This window comes from Mesoplodon mirus (genome assembly GCF_964341445.2).
Source record: "Mesoplodon mirus genome assembly, chromosome: 10".
Taxonomy (NCBI): Eukaryota; Metazoa; Chordata; class Mammalia; order Artiodactyla; family Ziphiidae; genus Mesoplodon; species Mesoplodon mirus.
This window is the reverse complement of record NC_138986.1, coordinates 39,817,135-39,830,684: the sequence shown is the minus strand read 5'-3', so window position 1 is coordinate 39,830,684 and position 13,550 is coordinate 39,817,135. Positions and strand designations below refer to the sequence as shown.

Here is a 13,550-nt window from a genome sequence, read left to right as displayed (position 1 = left end):
TATATATATATATATTTTTTGCGTTACGCGGGCCTCTCACTGTTGTGGCCTCTCCCGTTGCGGAGCACAGGCTCCGGACGCGCAGGCTCAGCAGCCATGGCTCACGGGCCCAGCCGCTCTGCGGCATGTGGGATCCTCCCGGACCGGGGCACGAACCGCGTCACCTGCATCGGCAGGCGGACTCTCAACTACTGCGCCACCAGGGAAGCCCCCCAGACAATATATTGATTAACACTGAACTAGTGTCAGTCCTGGGTGAAGAATTATTGGGTTTATTTCTTTACTATTTGATTTCCTGGAACTTATTACACCATTTTATGCTTTGGCTTATTTTTTTCCCACAAGATAGAAATTAGGTGAAATTCCTGTCTCAGAGGAGTCTTCTGAATTTACTATTTGTGAAATGTTTAGAGGTCCTGAGTTTGAATAGGTTGTGAAAATTTTCCTAGTGCTGCAGATTCACACTGTGGTCAGTATCTGTCTTGTGCCTGTGAAAACTTCAGTTTGATTGTCATTTATGGAAGATAGTTTAAGAGGATCCTCCTGTTAAAAGCAGCATGGTATCAGGAAGAACACTGGAATAGGAATTAGAGCATCTGGCTATGTTTCAATTGTGACTTTAGCTATAGCTAGTTTGTTTTTGCATTTAGAAATAGGGAAAATATAAATCTACTTTGACTAAAGGATCCTTGAAAATACCAAAGAAGATAACATACATACAAGTAATTTATAAACTCAAATTTGCTATATAGTTACAATAATGACACAAGAATACCGAACACAGGAAGAATCACCTTATTTAAGACTTTATTTAGGGAGCCTATACTTTTTAAGGTCTTGCTGAACAGAGAAAATTCTTATAGGGAACATGTGGGAACTCTTGGTTTGGAAGAAGCTTCTCATAAACAATCAGAAAGTAATTGAATGTGTGGGAGATTGAGAAGTGTATTCCTCTGAGTATTTCCAGGAATAGACTCACGTAATGTTTATATACTTAGTGGGAGAGTGTTATTGGGAAGCTGGACTGTGATATGTGATCATGACCTTCAGCTGGGAAAAACAAGAGGTAAGTTGAAGTCTATGACATTAAACTTTCCTTTCTCTTTCCTGGGCCTCAGGCACAATGTAACTCCAGCTTCTTTTCATCTACCTGTGCTCTATAGCACAGGTTAGTTTACATGCCCCCCAAATTCACATGTTGAAGCCTAACCCTGAGTGTGATGGCATTAAGAGGTGGGGCTACTGGGAGGTGATTAGGTAATGAAGGTGGTGCCCTCATTAATGGGATAAGGGCCCGTAGACAAGATACCCTAGAGAGCTCCCTTCCCCTATTTCTGTCATGTGAGAACACAGCAATAACGCAGCTGTCTATGAACAAGGAGGCGAGTTCTCGCCAGACACTGAATCTATTGGTGACTGGGTCGTGGACTTCTCAGCCTCCAGAACTATGAGAAATAAATTTCTGTTGTTTATAAGCCACCCAGTCTATGGTATTCTTTTCTCTTTTCTTTTTTTTTTTTTAAGGATTTGACACATTTTATTTGAATTTGTAGCAACATACCAAGTTGTTTTGCTGCATAAATATTTTGACTTCTTTCAATTCGTTTTTCTCTTTTCCAAAAGGTGGTTTTAAAACTTCACATTTCACATATGGATCTCTCCTTATCATTTTTAGCTGGGGCAGCAGTGGTGAAGGGGGCAGGACCTCTTGCTGGTGCAGCAACAGCCGCTGGGGCAGGTCCACCAGTCCCGACATTGCAGATGAGGCTCCCGATGTTGACCTTGGCCAGAGCCTTTGCAAACAAGCCTGCCCAGAAAGGTTCAGCATTTATACCAGCTGCTTTAATGAGGGCATTGATCTTATCCTCTGTGACCGTCACCTCATCGTCGTGCAGGATGAGGGCCAAGTAGATGCAGGTGAGCTCGGAGACGGAGGCCATCGTGCGGGCAAGGGCTGGGCAAGGGCTGCTGGGCGTGGTGCTAGTCGCCAGATGAAGTGAGGGCCTCACCCCAAAGTGGCCTTACCCTCCTCGGAGGAACAGAGAGCCTTAGCGGCAGCTGAGGAAAGGATACTCTGTGGTATTCTGTTACAGCAGTCAGAACAGACTAAGACAACCTCCTTGATAGTAATGCATGTTCCTTAGAAGAATGGCCTCTGGAACAGCAGGGAATTTGTATTTCACTGTGAGCTGCCAGCCATACCATAATTTTGACATATAGAACCTGTGGCAGAAGTATCAGTAACCATGACAGTCATTGTGCACACATGGAAACAGCATCTTTGGATAACTTCAAGTTATTCAAATAAGCCTTGAAAGTAGAGAGAAATTGATTGTAATAACTAGAAATATAAAACCTACTGAGTATAAAATTTCATTCCTAGAAAGAAGAAAAATAAAAATATGAGGGGTAAATCTTTATCAATTTTGCTTTTGCCTTCAAGAACTAAAACTTGTGGTACTTTGCACCATTATGATGATTTTACAGTCATCTAAAACATTTAAGTCTGCTTTTAGTGAAAAATTTGAATTGGTCTGTTGATCTACCTTTATTTTTGGTGCAGATTCACATTATATTAAAGGAAATACATGCTAAATTTTAGCTAAATTCAGGTTTAGCAGATCTGTACACCAGATGATGAGCTTGTACACAGAATTTACTTGGATTTTTCTTTTAAGAAATAAAAATGACAATTTGCTAAAAGACATGCAGAATTATCAAATAAGACAGATGGTCTTTGATGCAGTTTTCTTTGGATGAAACATAACCACCATGACAGTCAATAGTGTATGCTGAGACAGTTTGGGAAGTGTTGTCCAACCACATGTGAAAATAAGCCTGGCATCCCAGACACGGAGATCCATCTTTCAGTGGAGAAATACTCTCCTTCCTGTAGAACTGTTGCCTAATTCTTGCCATCTTGTCTTTATTAGCCTGAACAGAGCTTGAGGTTTAATTTTCAACCAATCTTTGATTACTCTTAAGTGTTCCTTTTCTGGAATAGGCTTAAAGGTATATTATGGGGTGAAAGTGTTCCATCATTGTAAATCAAACTACTAGCTTCCTAAAACTGCTTGATTTTATTTTTCTGCACTTAATTTTTAAAGAGAAAATGCATATAATGACAATGCAATCTCAGATGGTGAATATTCTTTTTTTTTTTTTTTTTTTTGCCCACGTGGCATGCAGGATCTTAGTTCTCTGACCAGGGATTGAACCTGTGCCCCATGCCCCCTGCAGTGGAAGCACAGAGTCTTAACTACTGGACCACCAGGGAAGTCCCAGGTGGTGACTATTTTTTTAAAAGTAATTTCCTGGGCATATTCTTGGGTCACTTGCAGATCCAGCCCACCTCCTTCAACTAAGAAAATGGCATTAAAATTACTGCAAGAGACTATTGTTATTTGACATAGTTCAAAATCAGGAATCATTGTGAAAAGTTTGTCTTTAATTTCTCGAATCTTTGAAACCAAGGACCTTGTCTCCCATTTACCCCATCTTTTCTTTGTTTTTCTTTTTTTATTATGCACCCAAATATTTATTTATCTTAGTGGATTTTTTTAAAGAATAAAATACATTTCCGGCCTTTAAGAAATGTAGATTTTAGGTGGATATTTAAAGCATATTAATAAAATAACCAAAGGATAATACCAGAATAAAAGTATATAGATGAACTAATTATCCATATTTTTTAGGAATGATGAACTTTTTTTTGTTAGAGTATACAGTAGTTGATTTACAATGTTGTGTTACTTTCTGCCATACAGCAAAGTGAATCCGTTACACATATACATATATCCACTCTTTTTTAGATTCTTTTCCCATATAGGCCATTACAGAATATTGAGCAAATTTCCCTGTGCTGTACAGTAGGTACTTATTAGTTATCTATTTTATATATAGTAGTGTGTATATGTCAATCCCAATCTCCCAATTTATCCCTCCCCCACTTTGCCCCCTGGTATCACTGCCATGGCCCGGGGTTCAATCCCTGGTTGGGGAACTGAGATTCCACAAGCTGTGCAGGGCGGCCAAAAAAAAAGAAAAAAATCTCTCCCATCTTTTCTAAAGCCTTTCAGAGTGCTGTACATATGAGGAAACACTCTGATTATCTGGCAACCAGGCTTTTGGCATTCAGGAGTATCAATCAGAGAAGCTGGGACACTAGGAAATTAAACATATAAAATAAAAGATTTATTGTAGAGATTTGATCTTATAATATAATTGTGGGAGCTGTTGTTTCTGTGTCTGGCACTGGAGTCTGAAGTCCATATGGCAAGCAGTCGGGAGGGGTGTATGAACATGAAGTGGGAAAAGCAAGGAAAAGCCAGAGCTTGTGAAGCTAAGCCAGAAACCACAAGGATGGGAACTCCTGTCAGTGTCTCTTGGCCTCCAAACTTCCAGCTTCTAGGAGGGGACCATTTTGCAAGAGAAACCAAAGCCCTTCTCCTGGGAGCTAAACATGCACTTGGCTCAGAAGTGAGAGAAGCTGAATCAGAAGATCCAGCAGGAGCTGGAAATGTTGAGGGCCCGCCCATGCAGCCTCCTGCCAAAGGTGCAAATCAGTAGATAAGCGGTGATGTGTGTGAGATGCAGCAGTGCCTTGTTCCCTGCACCATCTGCTTGAGGAATATGTTTGCTCTTTCATTTCCACCTTCCAAATCTTGTGCAAGATGTTCCTTGTGGCCCATATTAACTATGAACTATGCAGGGAAGGGAGTTCTAAGTACTGAAGTTTCAGCTTAATTAAATTGGCATAATACGAATCCACCATAGTTTAACCTTGGTTAACTTGCCATCCAAATACACCTTTTTAAACCACACTTAACTTCCAAGTAAAGACAATAGGAGAAACTTACTTCCACCTAACATAAAACAACTATCCTTTATACAACTGGAAACACACTACCATCCCCCCATAAAGATATAAAATCCTTTATCTTGCAATGATTTTCATTTCTCTTCTAACTGAATCACATTTCCTCTTTGATATAAAGTAACTTAAATATTGAGCTATAATGTTAACTAGTATTCATTCCCAAAGGTTCTATGCCCTATGCAGTCCTGCTTGTATTGGACTATTTCTTTTTTTTTTTATCTCCTTGGAGGTAAAAGGAGTCATCTCAGGAAATCTACAACCCAGACATACTATTCTCTCCCCGCACTGCATAGTAGTAACTCAATTTCCCCTTGAGTTTAGGATCAGGCATGTTATCTGTTACCTGTTGATTCTTTGATTTAAGAAGTATAAAAGAGGTGTGGTGACAGTCTCACTTACAGTTTAATGGAACTACTGCTGTGTCCCACTGGTAGAAGCCTTCCCTCCTTGGTAACTCCCCCTAGACCAACAGAGCTCAGAGTACAAGAACAGGAAGCCAACATTTCATTAGTGATCAATAGTGATAATCATTAGAGCAGCCAGTTCCTTGTATACTGCTTGAGTCCCAGAGCCCTAAATCCTGCCTAGAGGAGCAACAGTATCATATACTTGTCTCTGAATGAGGGTACGTACCCCATTCCAGAGGTCACGGCAGTTCTGCAAGGTGTGGCCACCTAGCTGGTACCATAATTAAGTCTTCAAAAGTCTATTCCACTATTTGTTCAGCCTTCCATTTCACGATGACAGGGAAGATGGAAAAACCAGTGAATTCAATGGTCATAAACCCATCAACAGATTTCATAGGCTGTAAAATGAGTTTCTTGGTTAGAACAATGCTGAGAATAAGATATTTTGTATATTAGAAGATGGTAGTTTTGGCATAAGAATTGTAGGGAAGGAAACAAATTTATATACAGTACAAGTGTTTACTCCAGTGAGAACAAAGCACTATACCTTCCATGACAGAGATGGTTTTATGCAGTTAATCTATCACTAGGGAATTTCCTGGCCATCCAGTGGTTAGGACTCTGCGATTCCACTGCTGGGGCCCGGTTTGATCTCTGGTCGGGGAACCAAGATCCTGCAAGCCTGGCTGATTCTGTTCCCTCCCCTCCCACCCCCAAATAAATGGTGCCATATTGGAGACTCCATGTTGGTCTGTGCTGCTGTCAGATTGGGCCTTCAGTGGCTGTAATCAGATCACCATAAGTGAGGGAAATCCATGCTGCTGTGGCTATGTATAACTTCCATCCTTGCTTCCATTAGTACTTTTTTAGGAGCCTATTGGTCAAGTGTAGGGATGATTGAGGAAAGAGGCTGACTATTGTACGTATGATGGGTCATCTTATACACCACTTATTAATATCCTCCTCCACTGAGGTTTCTCTTTGGTGACCATGTAGATACATATCTTCACATCTTGTACACATTCATAGAGGTTTCTGTATTACCAAATTTTTAGTTATGTTCTTTCTAACTGCCTGACAATTCAGCCAAATCCTTAGCTGCTGCTGCTGAGGTAGTATGGATGCACATTTCTGGCAATCTTCCTTTCCAGGTAGAATGAACAGCCAGCTGTATTACTCAAAGTTCTGTGCACTGAGAGGATTTTCTTCACCACTCTCTTTCAAGGTACCTCAGATTGGAGCTGCTGTAGTTGTCTGCTTGTCAGGTACAGCCAGCCTATCATGCAGAACCACCTTCAACCCAAGCCCCAACTCTTACTTCCCCAATTAGCTAATCATAGGAAACTCCCCTTAAGGTGGAGAAGGAGAAGGCTTTGTGACAGAAATATTGGTCATGAGCATCTGTGCCACTTACTCATGCACTTTCTTTGTATTTTCAGGACCTGATCAAGTTGGATCTTGTATACCACTTTCATATAATGATGGAGTACTGCTGTGTGTGCCTATCTTTAGGGCTTAGTAGGACATAAAAGCCAAGATAAACACTCACATCGCATAGTAATCTGGTGGGCCATGTTCAAGGGTTCAGCCTCTATTAAGGTTCAGTGGCAAGTGAGAATCTGATTTTCAAAAGGACAGTGGTAGTAACTTTCTACTGAAGAACGCATAGCTTTTTTTTTCTTTCTTTCTTTCTTTCTTTTTTCTTTTTTTTTTTTTTTTTTTTTTACAAAATCTGAATACTTTGTGCTGTCATTCACTTGTAGGGGACTGTCAAAGGCCACATACTACATCCCTTCCTACCACTTTCAGACCTCTAGGGCCATACGGTCCAAACGGCATTGCGGCTCACATGGGACTGCTGCAAAGCCTTCTTCTGTTCTGGGCCCCCCTAAAACTGGCAGCTTTTTGGGTTGCTTTGTAAATGGGTTGGAGTGGCACCTTCAAATGCCAAGTATGTTGCCTTCGGAATCCAAAGATGTCTAGTGGCATTATGTCTCTTTCTTAATGGTAGGGAGAGCCAGACACAGCAACTTGCAATTCATTTTGGAAGACTAACTTCCAGAAATTTCACTGAATTTCTGTAGGATTTATTTCTCACCAGCTGGCACACAGTTGTCACACTCATGTGTCTTGGGTTATCACTATTTGCTGCTCAGTTAATCCAATCGGTATGATACCATCAGTGTAATGGACAGAGGGAAATGGGTGGTGATCAAGGTCCCTGGCATATGGCTGAGAAGTTGATAGAGCCCTGAGTTAGGACTGTGAAGGCACATAGTTCATCCTGCCACTACCTCCAAGCTCCCAGCTTCCATGAGTGGGGCATCCTGCAGGAGAAACTAGTTCCCTTCACTACACCTGGCCTAGAATTCAGAGAAGCTTTAGCAGAAGCTGCAGATGCTGTCAGCCCAGTTGTTGCTTTCTGCCAACGCACAAACCAGCAGATAAGACAACAGTGCCGGAGGCCCTGCACTGACCTCCTGAATGTAAAGGACTAAGGTCCATCTTTCACTTCTGGCTTCCTGTGCAAATGCTTCCTGTGGACTATGCTAACTAAGAATCTGCAGGAAAGAAAATTCTGGGAAATGTATTTCTAGTTTAGCCAAGTGGATACAACTCAAACTCATCACATCAGAATAGCTTTGATCTAAAATGAAGATACAACAAAAACCTTTGAGAGCAGGAAACTTCCCTTAAATCCCCCCAAAAATGAAAGTGTCTGCAAAGAATGAAAGCTCAAACAAGTATTTTTTCTCATCTGCTTCATCAATAAAAAAGAAAGACTTGCCATGGCAAGCTGGTGAAGTTCACAAACGTAAAATATTAAGTTTGCGGGGTGAAAGCCAAGAAGAGCAGGAGAAACAATTGAAGACAGAAGAACAAAGGGAAAAGGCAAAGCAGAGAAAGTAGGTGATGGTGATGAGAAGGAGGGGGTAGGGCTGAGCAGAGGGCAAGTGGAGGGACGGTAAACAACAAGCAACACCTGTCAACAGAGAAAAGCAGCAGCGACCAATAATTGGAAAGAAGACCATTTTCTCTCTCTGGGTGGGAAAATGTCTATCAGGGCCTCATTTGGTTGCTCTTGAAGGAACAGGCATGTGGAAGATCCATTCTTACAATTATAACCGACAGAGCTCAGGTGGCAAATGGCTACCAAGGAAGACTATCCAGGATATTTGGAAAACACATGGCAGCAGTTAAAATGGCTAATCTAAACTTCCTGTAAAATTTACATGTATAAATCAGTTCCTTCCTCAATAATTTCAGTTTAAATGTATTTATTAAACTTTTTCTAATTTCAATCTGTTTTTTCACATTTGCTATTTATAATAATAGCTACCATTAGTTTTTCATTATTGCCAAAAATTAGGACATAATTATATATGTATAATTATAAATGATATATATATATATATTTAACATCTTTATTGGAGTATAATTGCTTTACAATGGTGCATTAGTTTCTGCTTTATAACAAAGTGAATCAGTTATACATATACATATATCCCCATATCTCTTCCCTCTTGCATCTCCCTCCCTCTCACCCTCCCTATCCCACCCCTTTAGGTGGTCATAAAGCACGGAGCTGATCTCCCTGTGCTATGCGGCTGCTTCCCACTAGCTATCTATTTTACATTTGGTAGTGTATGCCACTCTCTCACTTTGTCTCAGCTTACCCTTCCCCCTCGCCGTATTCTCAAGTCCATTCTCTACTAGGTCTACGTCTTTATTCCCGTCTTGCCGCTAGGTTCTTCATGACCATTTTTTGTTGTTTGCTTTTTAGATTCCATATATATGTGTTAGCATACGGTATTTGCTTTTCTCTTTCTGACTTACTTCACTCAGTGTGACAGACTCTAGGTCCATCCACCTCACTACAAATGACTCAATTTCGTTTCTTCTTATGGCTGAGAAATATTCCATTTTATATATGTGCCACATCTTCTTTATCCATTCATCGGATGATGGACATTTAGGTTGTTTCCATCTCCGGGCTATTGTAAACACAGCTGCAATGAACATTGTGGTACATGACTCTTTTTTTTTTTTTTTTTGCGGTGTGCAGGCCTCTCACTGTCGTGGCCTCTCCCGTTGCGGAGCAGAGGCTCCGGATGCACAGGCTCAGCGGCCATGGCTCACGGGCCGAGCTGCTCTGCGGCATGTGGGATCTTCCCGGACCGGGGCATGAACCCGTGTCCCCTGCATCGGCAGGCGGACTCTCAACCACTGCACCACCAAGGAAGCCCACATGATTCTTTTTGAATTATGGTTTTCTCAGGGTATATGCCCAGTAGTGGGATTGCTGGGTCGTATGGTAGTTCTATTTGTAGTTTTTTAAGGAACCTCCATACTGTTCTCCATAGTGGCTGTATCAATTTACATTCCCACCAACAGAGCAAGAGGGTTCCCTTTTCTCCACACCCTCTCCAGCATTTATTGTTTGTAGATTTTTTGATGATGGCCATGCTGACCGGTGTGAGACGATATCTTATTGTAGTTTTGATTTGCATTTCCCTAGTGATAAATGATGTTGAGCATTCTTTCATGTGTTTGTTGGCAATCTGTATATCTTCATTGGAGAAATGTCTATTTAGGTCTTCTGCCCATTTATGGATTGGGTTGATTGTTTTTTGATATTGAGCTGCATGAGCTGCTTATAAATTTTGAAGAATAATCCTTTGTCAGTTGCTTCATTTACAAATGATTTCTCCCATTCTGAGGGTTGTCTTTTCATCCTCTTTATGGTTTCCTTTGCTGTGCAAAAGCTTTTAAGTTTCATTAGGTCCCATTTGTTTATTTTTGTTTTCATTTCCATTTCTCTAGGAGGTGGGTCAAAAAGGCTTTTGCTGTGATTTATGTCATAGAGTGTTCTGCCTATGTTTTCCTCTAAGAGTTTGATAGTGTCTGATCTTAACATTTAGGCCTTTAATCCATTTTGAGTTTATTTTTCTGTATGGTGTTAGGGACTGTTCTAATTTCAGTCTTTTACATGTAGTTGTCCAGTTTTCCCAGCATCACTCATTGAAGAGGCTGTCTATTCTCCACTGTATATTCTTGCCTCCTTTATCAAAGATAAGATGTCCATATGTGTGTGGGTTTATGTCTGAGCTTTCTATCCTGTTCCATTGCTCTACATTTCTGTTTTTGTGCCAGTAGCACACTGTCTTGATTACTGTAGCTTTGTAGTATAGTCTGAGGTCAGGGAGCCTGATTCCTCCAGCTCCGTTTTTCTTTCTTAAGATTGATTGTGCTATTTGGGGTCTTTTGTGTTTCCATACAAATTGTGAAATTTTTTTTTTCATTTTCACTAAAAACTTTATTGAACAACATATTCACCCTTTTGTTCCACTACCTTCTGCCATTTTTCAGGCAACTTTATAATTCCATCTTCCCAAAACCTTTTATCTTTTTGAACAAAGAACCGTCCCAGGTGCCTTTTACAGTCTTCCAGAGAATTGAAAGTTTTTCCATTAAGAGAATTGTGTAAAGACCTAAATAAATGGAAATCCAAAGGTGCAATGTCTGGTGAATACGGTAGGTGAATCAGAATTTCCAAGGCAAGCTGAAACAGTTTTTGCCTGGTCATCAAAGAAATATGCAGTCTTGCATTATCCTGATGGAAGATTATGCATTTTCTGTTGACTAATTCTGGACACTTTTCACAGAGTGCTGCTTTCAGTTGGTCTAACTGGGAGCAGTACTTGTTGGAATTAATCATTTGGTTTTCCAGAAGGAGTTCATATAGAGGACTCCCTTCCAATCCCACCATATACACAACATCACCTTCTTTGGTTGAAGACCGGCCTTTGGTGTGGTTGGTGGTGGTTCATTTCGCTCGCCCCACGATCTCTTCCGTTCCACATTATTGTACACTATCCACTTTTCATTGCCTGTCACAATTTATTTTAAAAACAGAACATTTTCATTATGTTTAAGTCGAGAATCTCATGCAGAAATACGGTCAAGAAGGTTTTCTTCGCTTAACTTATGTGGAACCCAAACCTCAAAGCGATTAACATAACCAAGCTGGTGCGAATGATTTCCTTTCTTTTTTTTTTTATTAGTTTCTGCTTTATAACAAAGTGAATCAGTCATACATATACATCTGTTCCCACATCCCTTCCCTCCTGTGTCTCCCTCCCTCCCACCCTCCCTATCCCACCCCTCCAGGCGGTCACAAAGCACCGAGCTGATCTCCCTGTGCTATGTGGCTGCTTCCCACTATCTATCTATCTTATGTTTGGTACTGTATATATGTCCATGCCTCTCTTTCGCTTTGTCACAGCTTACCCTTCCCCCTCCCCATATCCTCAAGTCCATTCTCAAGTAGGTCTGTGTCTTTATTCCTGTTTTACCCCTAGGTTCGTCATGACATTTTTTTTTCTTAAATTCCATATATATGTGTTAGCATACGGTATTTGTCTTTCTCTTTCTGACTTACTTCACTCTGTATGACAGACTCTAGGTCTATCCACCTCATTACAAATAGCTCAGTTTCGTTTCTTTTTATGGCTGAGTAATATTCTATTGTATATATGTGCCACATCTTCTTTATCCATTCATCCGATGATGGACACTTAGGTTGTTTCCATCTCCTGGCTATTGTGAATAGAGCTGCAATGAACATTTTGGTACATGTCTCTTTTTGAATTATGGTTTTCTCAGGGTATATGCCTAGTAGTGGGATTGCTGGGTCATATGGTAGTTCTACTTGTAGTTTTTTAAGGAACCTCCATACTGTTCCCCATAGTGGCTGTACCAATTCACATTCCCACCAGCAGTGCAAGAGTGCTCCCTTTTCTCCACACCCTCTCCAGCATTTATTGTTTCTAGATTTCTTGAAGATGGTCATTCTGACTGGTGTGAGATGATATCTTATTGTAGTTTTGATTTGCATTTCTCTAATGATTAATGATGTTGAGCATTCTTTCATGTGTTTGTTGGCGGTCTGTATATCTTCTTTAGAGAAATGCCTATTTAAGTCTTCTGCCCATTTTTGGATTGGGTTGTTTGTTTTTTTGCTATTGAGCTGCATGAGCTGCTTCTAAATTTTGGAGATTATTCCTTTGTCAGTTGCTTCATTTGCAAATATTTTCTCCCATTCTGAGGGTTGTCTTTTGGTCTTGTTTATGGTTTCCTTTGCTGTGCAAAAGCTTTGAAGTTTCATTAGGTCCCATTTGTTTATCTTTGTTTTTATTTCCATTTCTCTAGGAGGTGGGTCCAAAAGGATCTTGCTGTGATTTATGTCATAGAGTGTTCTGCCTATGTTTTCCTCTAAGAGTTTGATAGTTTCTGGCCTTACATTTAGGTCTTTAATCCATTTTGAGCTTATTTTTGTGTATGGTGTTAGGGACTGTTCTAATTTCAATCTTTTACATGTAGCTGTCCAGTTTTCCCAGCACCACTTATTGAAGAGTCTGTCCTTTCTCCACTGTACATTCCTGCCTCCTTTATCAAAGATAAGTTGACCATATGTGTGTGGGTTTATCTCTGGGCTTTCTATCCTGTTCCATTGATCTATCTTTCTGTTTTTGTGCCAGTACCACACTGTCTTGATTACTGTAGCTTTGTAGTATAGTCTGAAGTCAGGGAGCCTGATTCCTCCAGCTCCGTTTTTCATTCTCAAGATTGCTTTGGCTATTTGGGGTCTTTTGTTTTTCCAAACAAATTTTGAAATTTTTTGTTCTAGTTCTGTGAAAAATGCCAGTGGTAGTTTGATAGGGATTGCATTGAATCTGTAGATTGCTTTGGGTAGTAGAGTCATTTTCACAATATTGATTCTTCCAATCCAGGAGCATGGTATATCTCTCCATCTATTTGTATCATCTTTAATTTCTTTCATCAGTGTCTTATAATTTTCTGCATACAGGTCTTTTGTCTCCTTAGGTAGGTTTATTCCTAGATATTTTATTCTTTTTGTTGCAATGGTAAATGGGAGTGTTTTCTTGATTTCACTTTCAGATTTTTCATCATTAGTGTACAGGAATGCCAGAGATTTCTGTGCATTAATTTTGTATCCTGCTACTTTACCAAATTCATTGATTAGCTCTAGTAGTTTTCTGGTAGCATCTTTAGGATTCTCTATGTATAGTATCATGTCATCTGCAAACAGTGACAGCTTTACTTCTTCTTTTCTAATTTGGATTCCTTTTATTTCTTTTTCTTCTCTGATTGCTGTGGCTAAAACTTCCAAAACAATGTTGAATAATAGTGATGGGAGTGGGCAGCCTTGTCTTGTTCCTGATCTTAGTGGAAATGGTTTC

At 40.2% G+C, this 13,550-nt stretch overlaps 1 protein-coding gene and 1 pseudogene across 2 annotated transcripts in view; one reads left to right on the top strand and one right to left on the bottom strand.

Moving 5' to 3' along the window:
- Positions 1–1,637: 1,637 nt before the first annotated feature.
- On the bottom strand, positions 1,638–1,951 carry LOC309811249 (large ribosomal subunit protein P1-like; the record flags this gene model as incomplete). Its single annotated transcript, XM_082633831.1, has 1 exon — positions 1,638–1,951. The coding sequence occupies exon 1, from the start codon at positions 1,938–1,940 to the stop codon at positions 1,638–1,640; it is 303 nt and encodes a 100-aa protein (XP_082489957.1). The 5' UTR covers positions 1,941–1,951.
- A 2,351-nt stretch (positions 1,952–4,302) lies between these two features.
- LOC309811178 (TNF receptor-associated factor 1-like) overlaps positions 4,303–13,550 on the top strand; it is an 89,535-nt pseudogene continuing 80,287 nt past the window's right edge. The window contains exons 1-2 of the transcript in view: positions 4,303–4,555; positions 7,588–7,772. The product of the transcript in view is annotated as a TNF receptor-associated factor 1-like (transcript). The remainder of the gene's footprint in view (positions 4,556–7,587; positions 7,773–13,550) is intronic.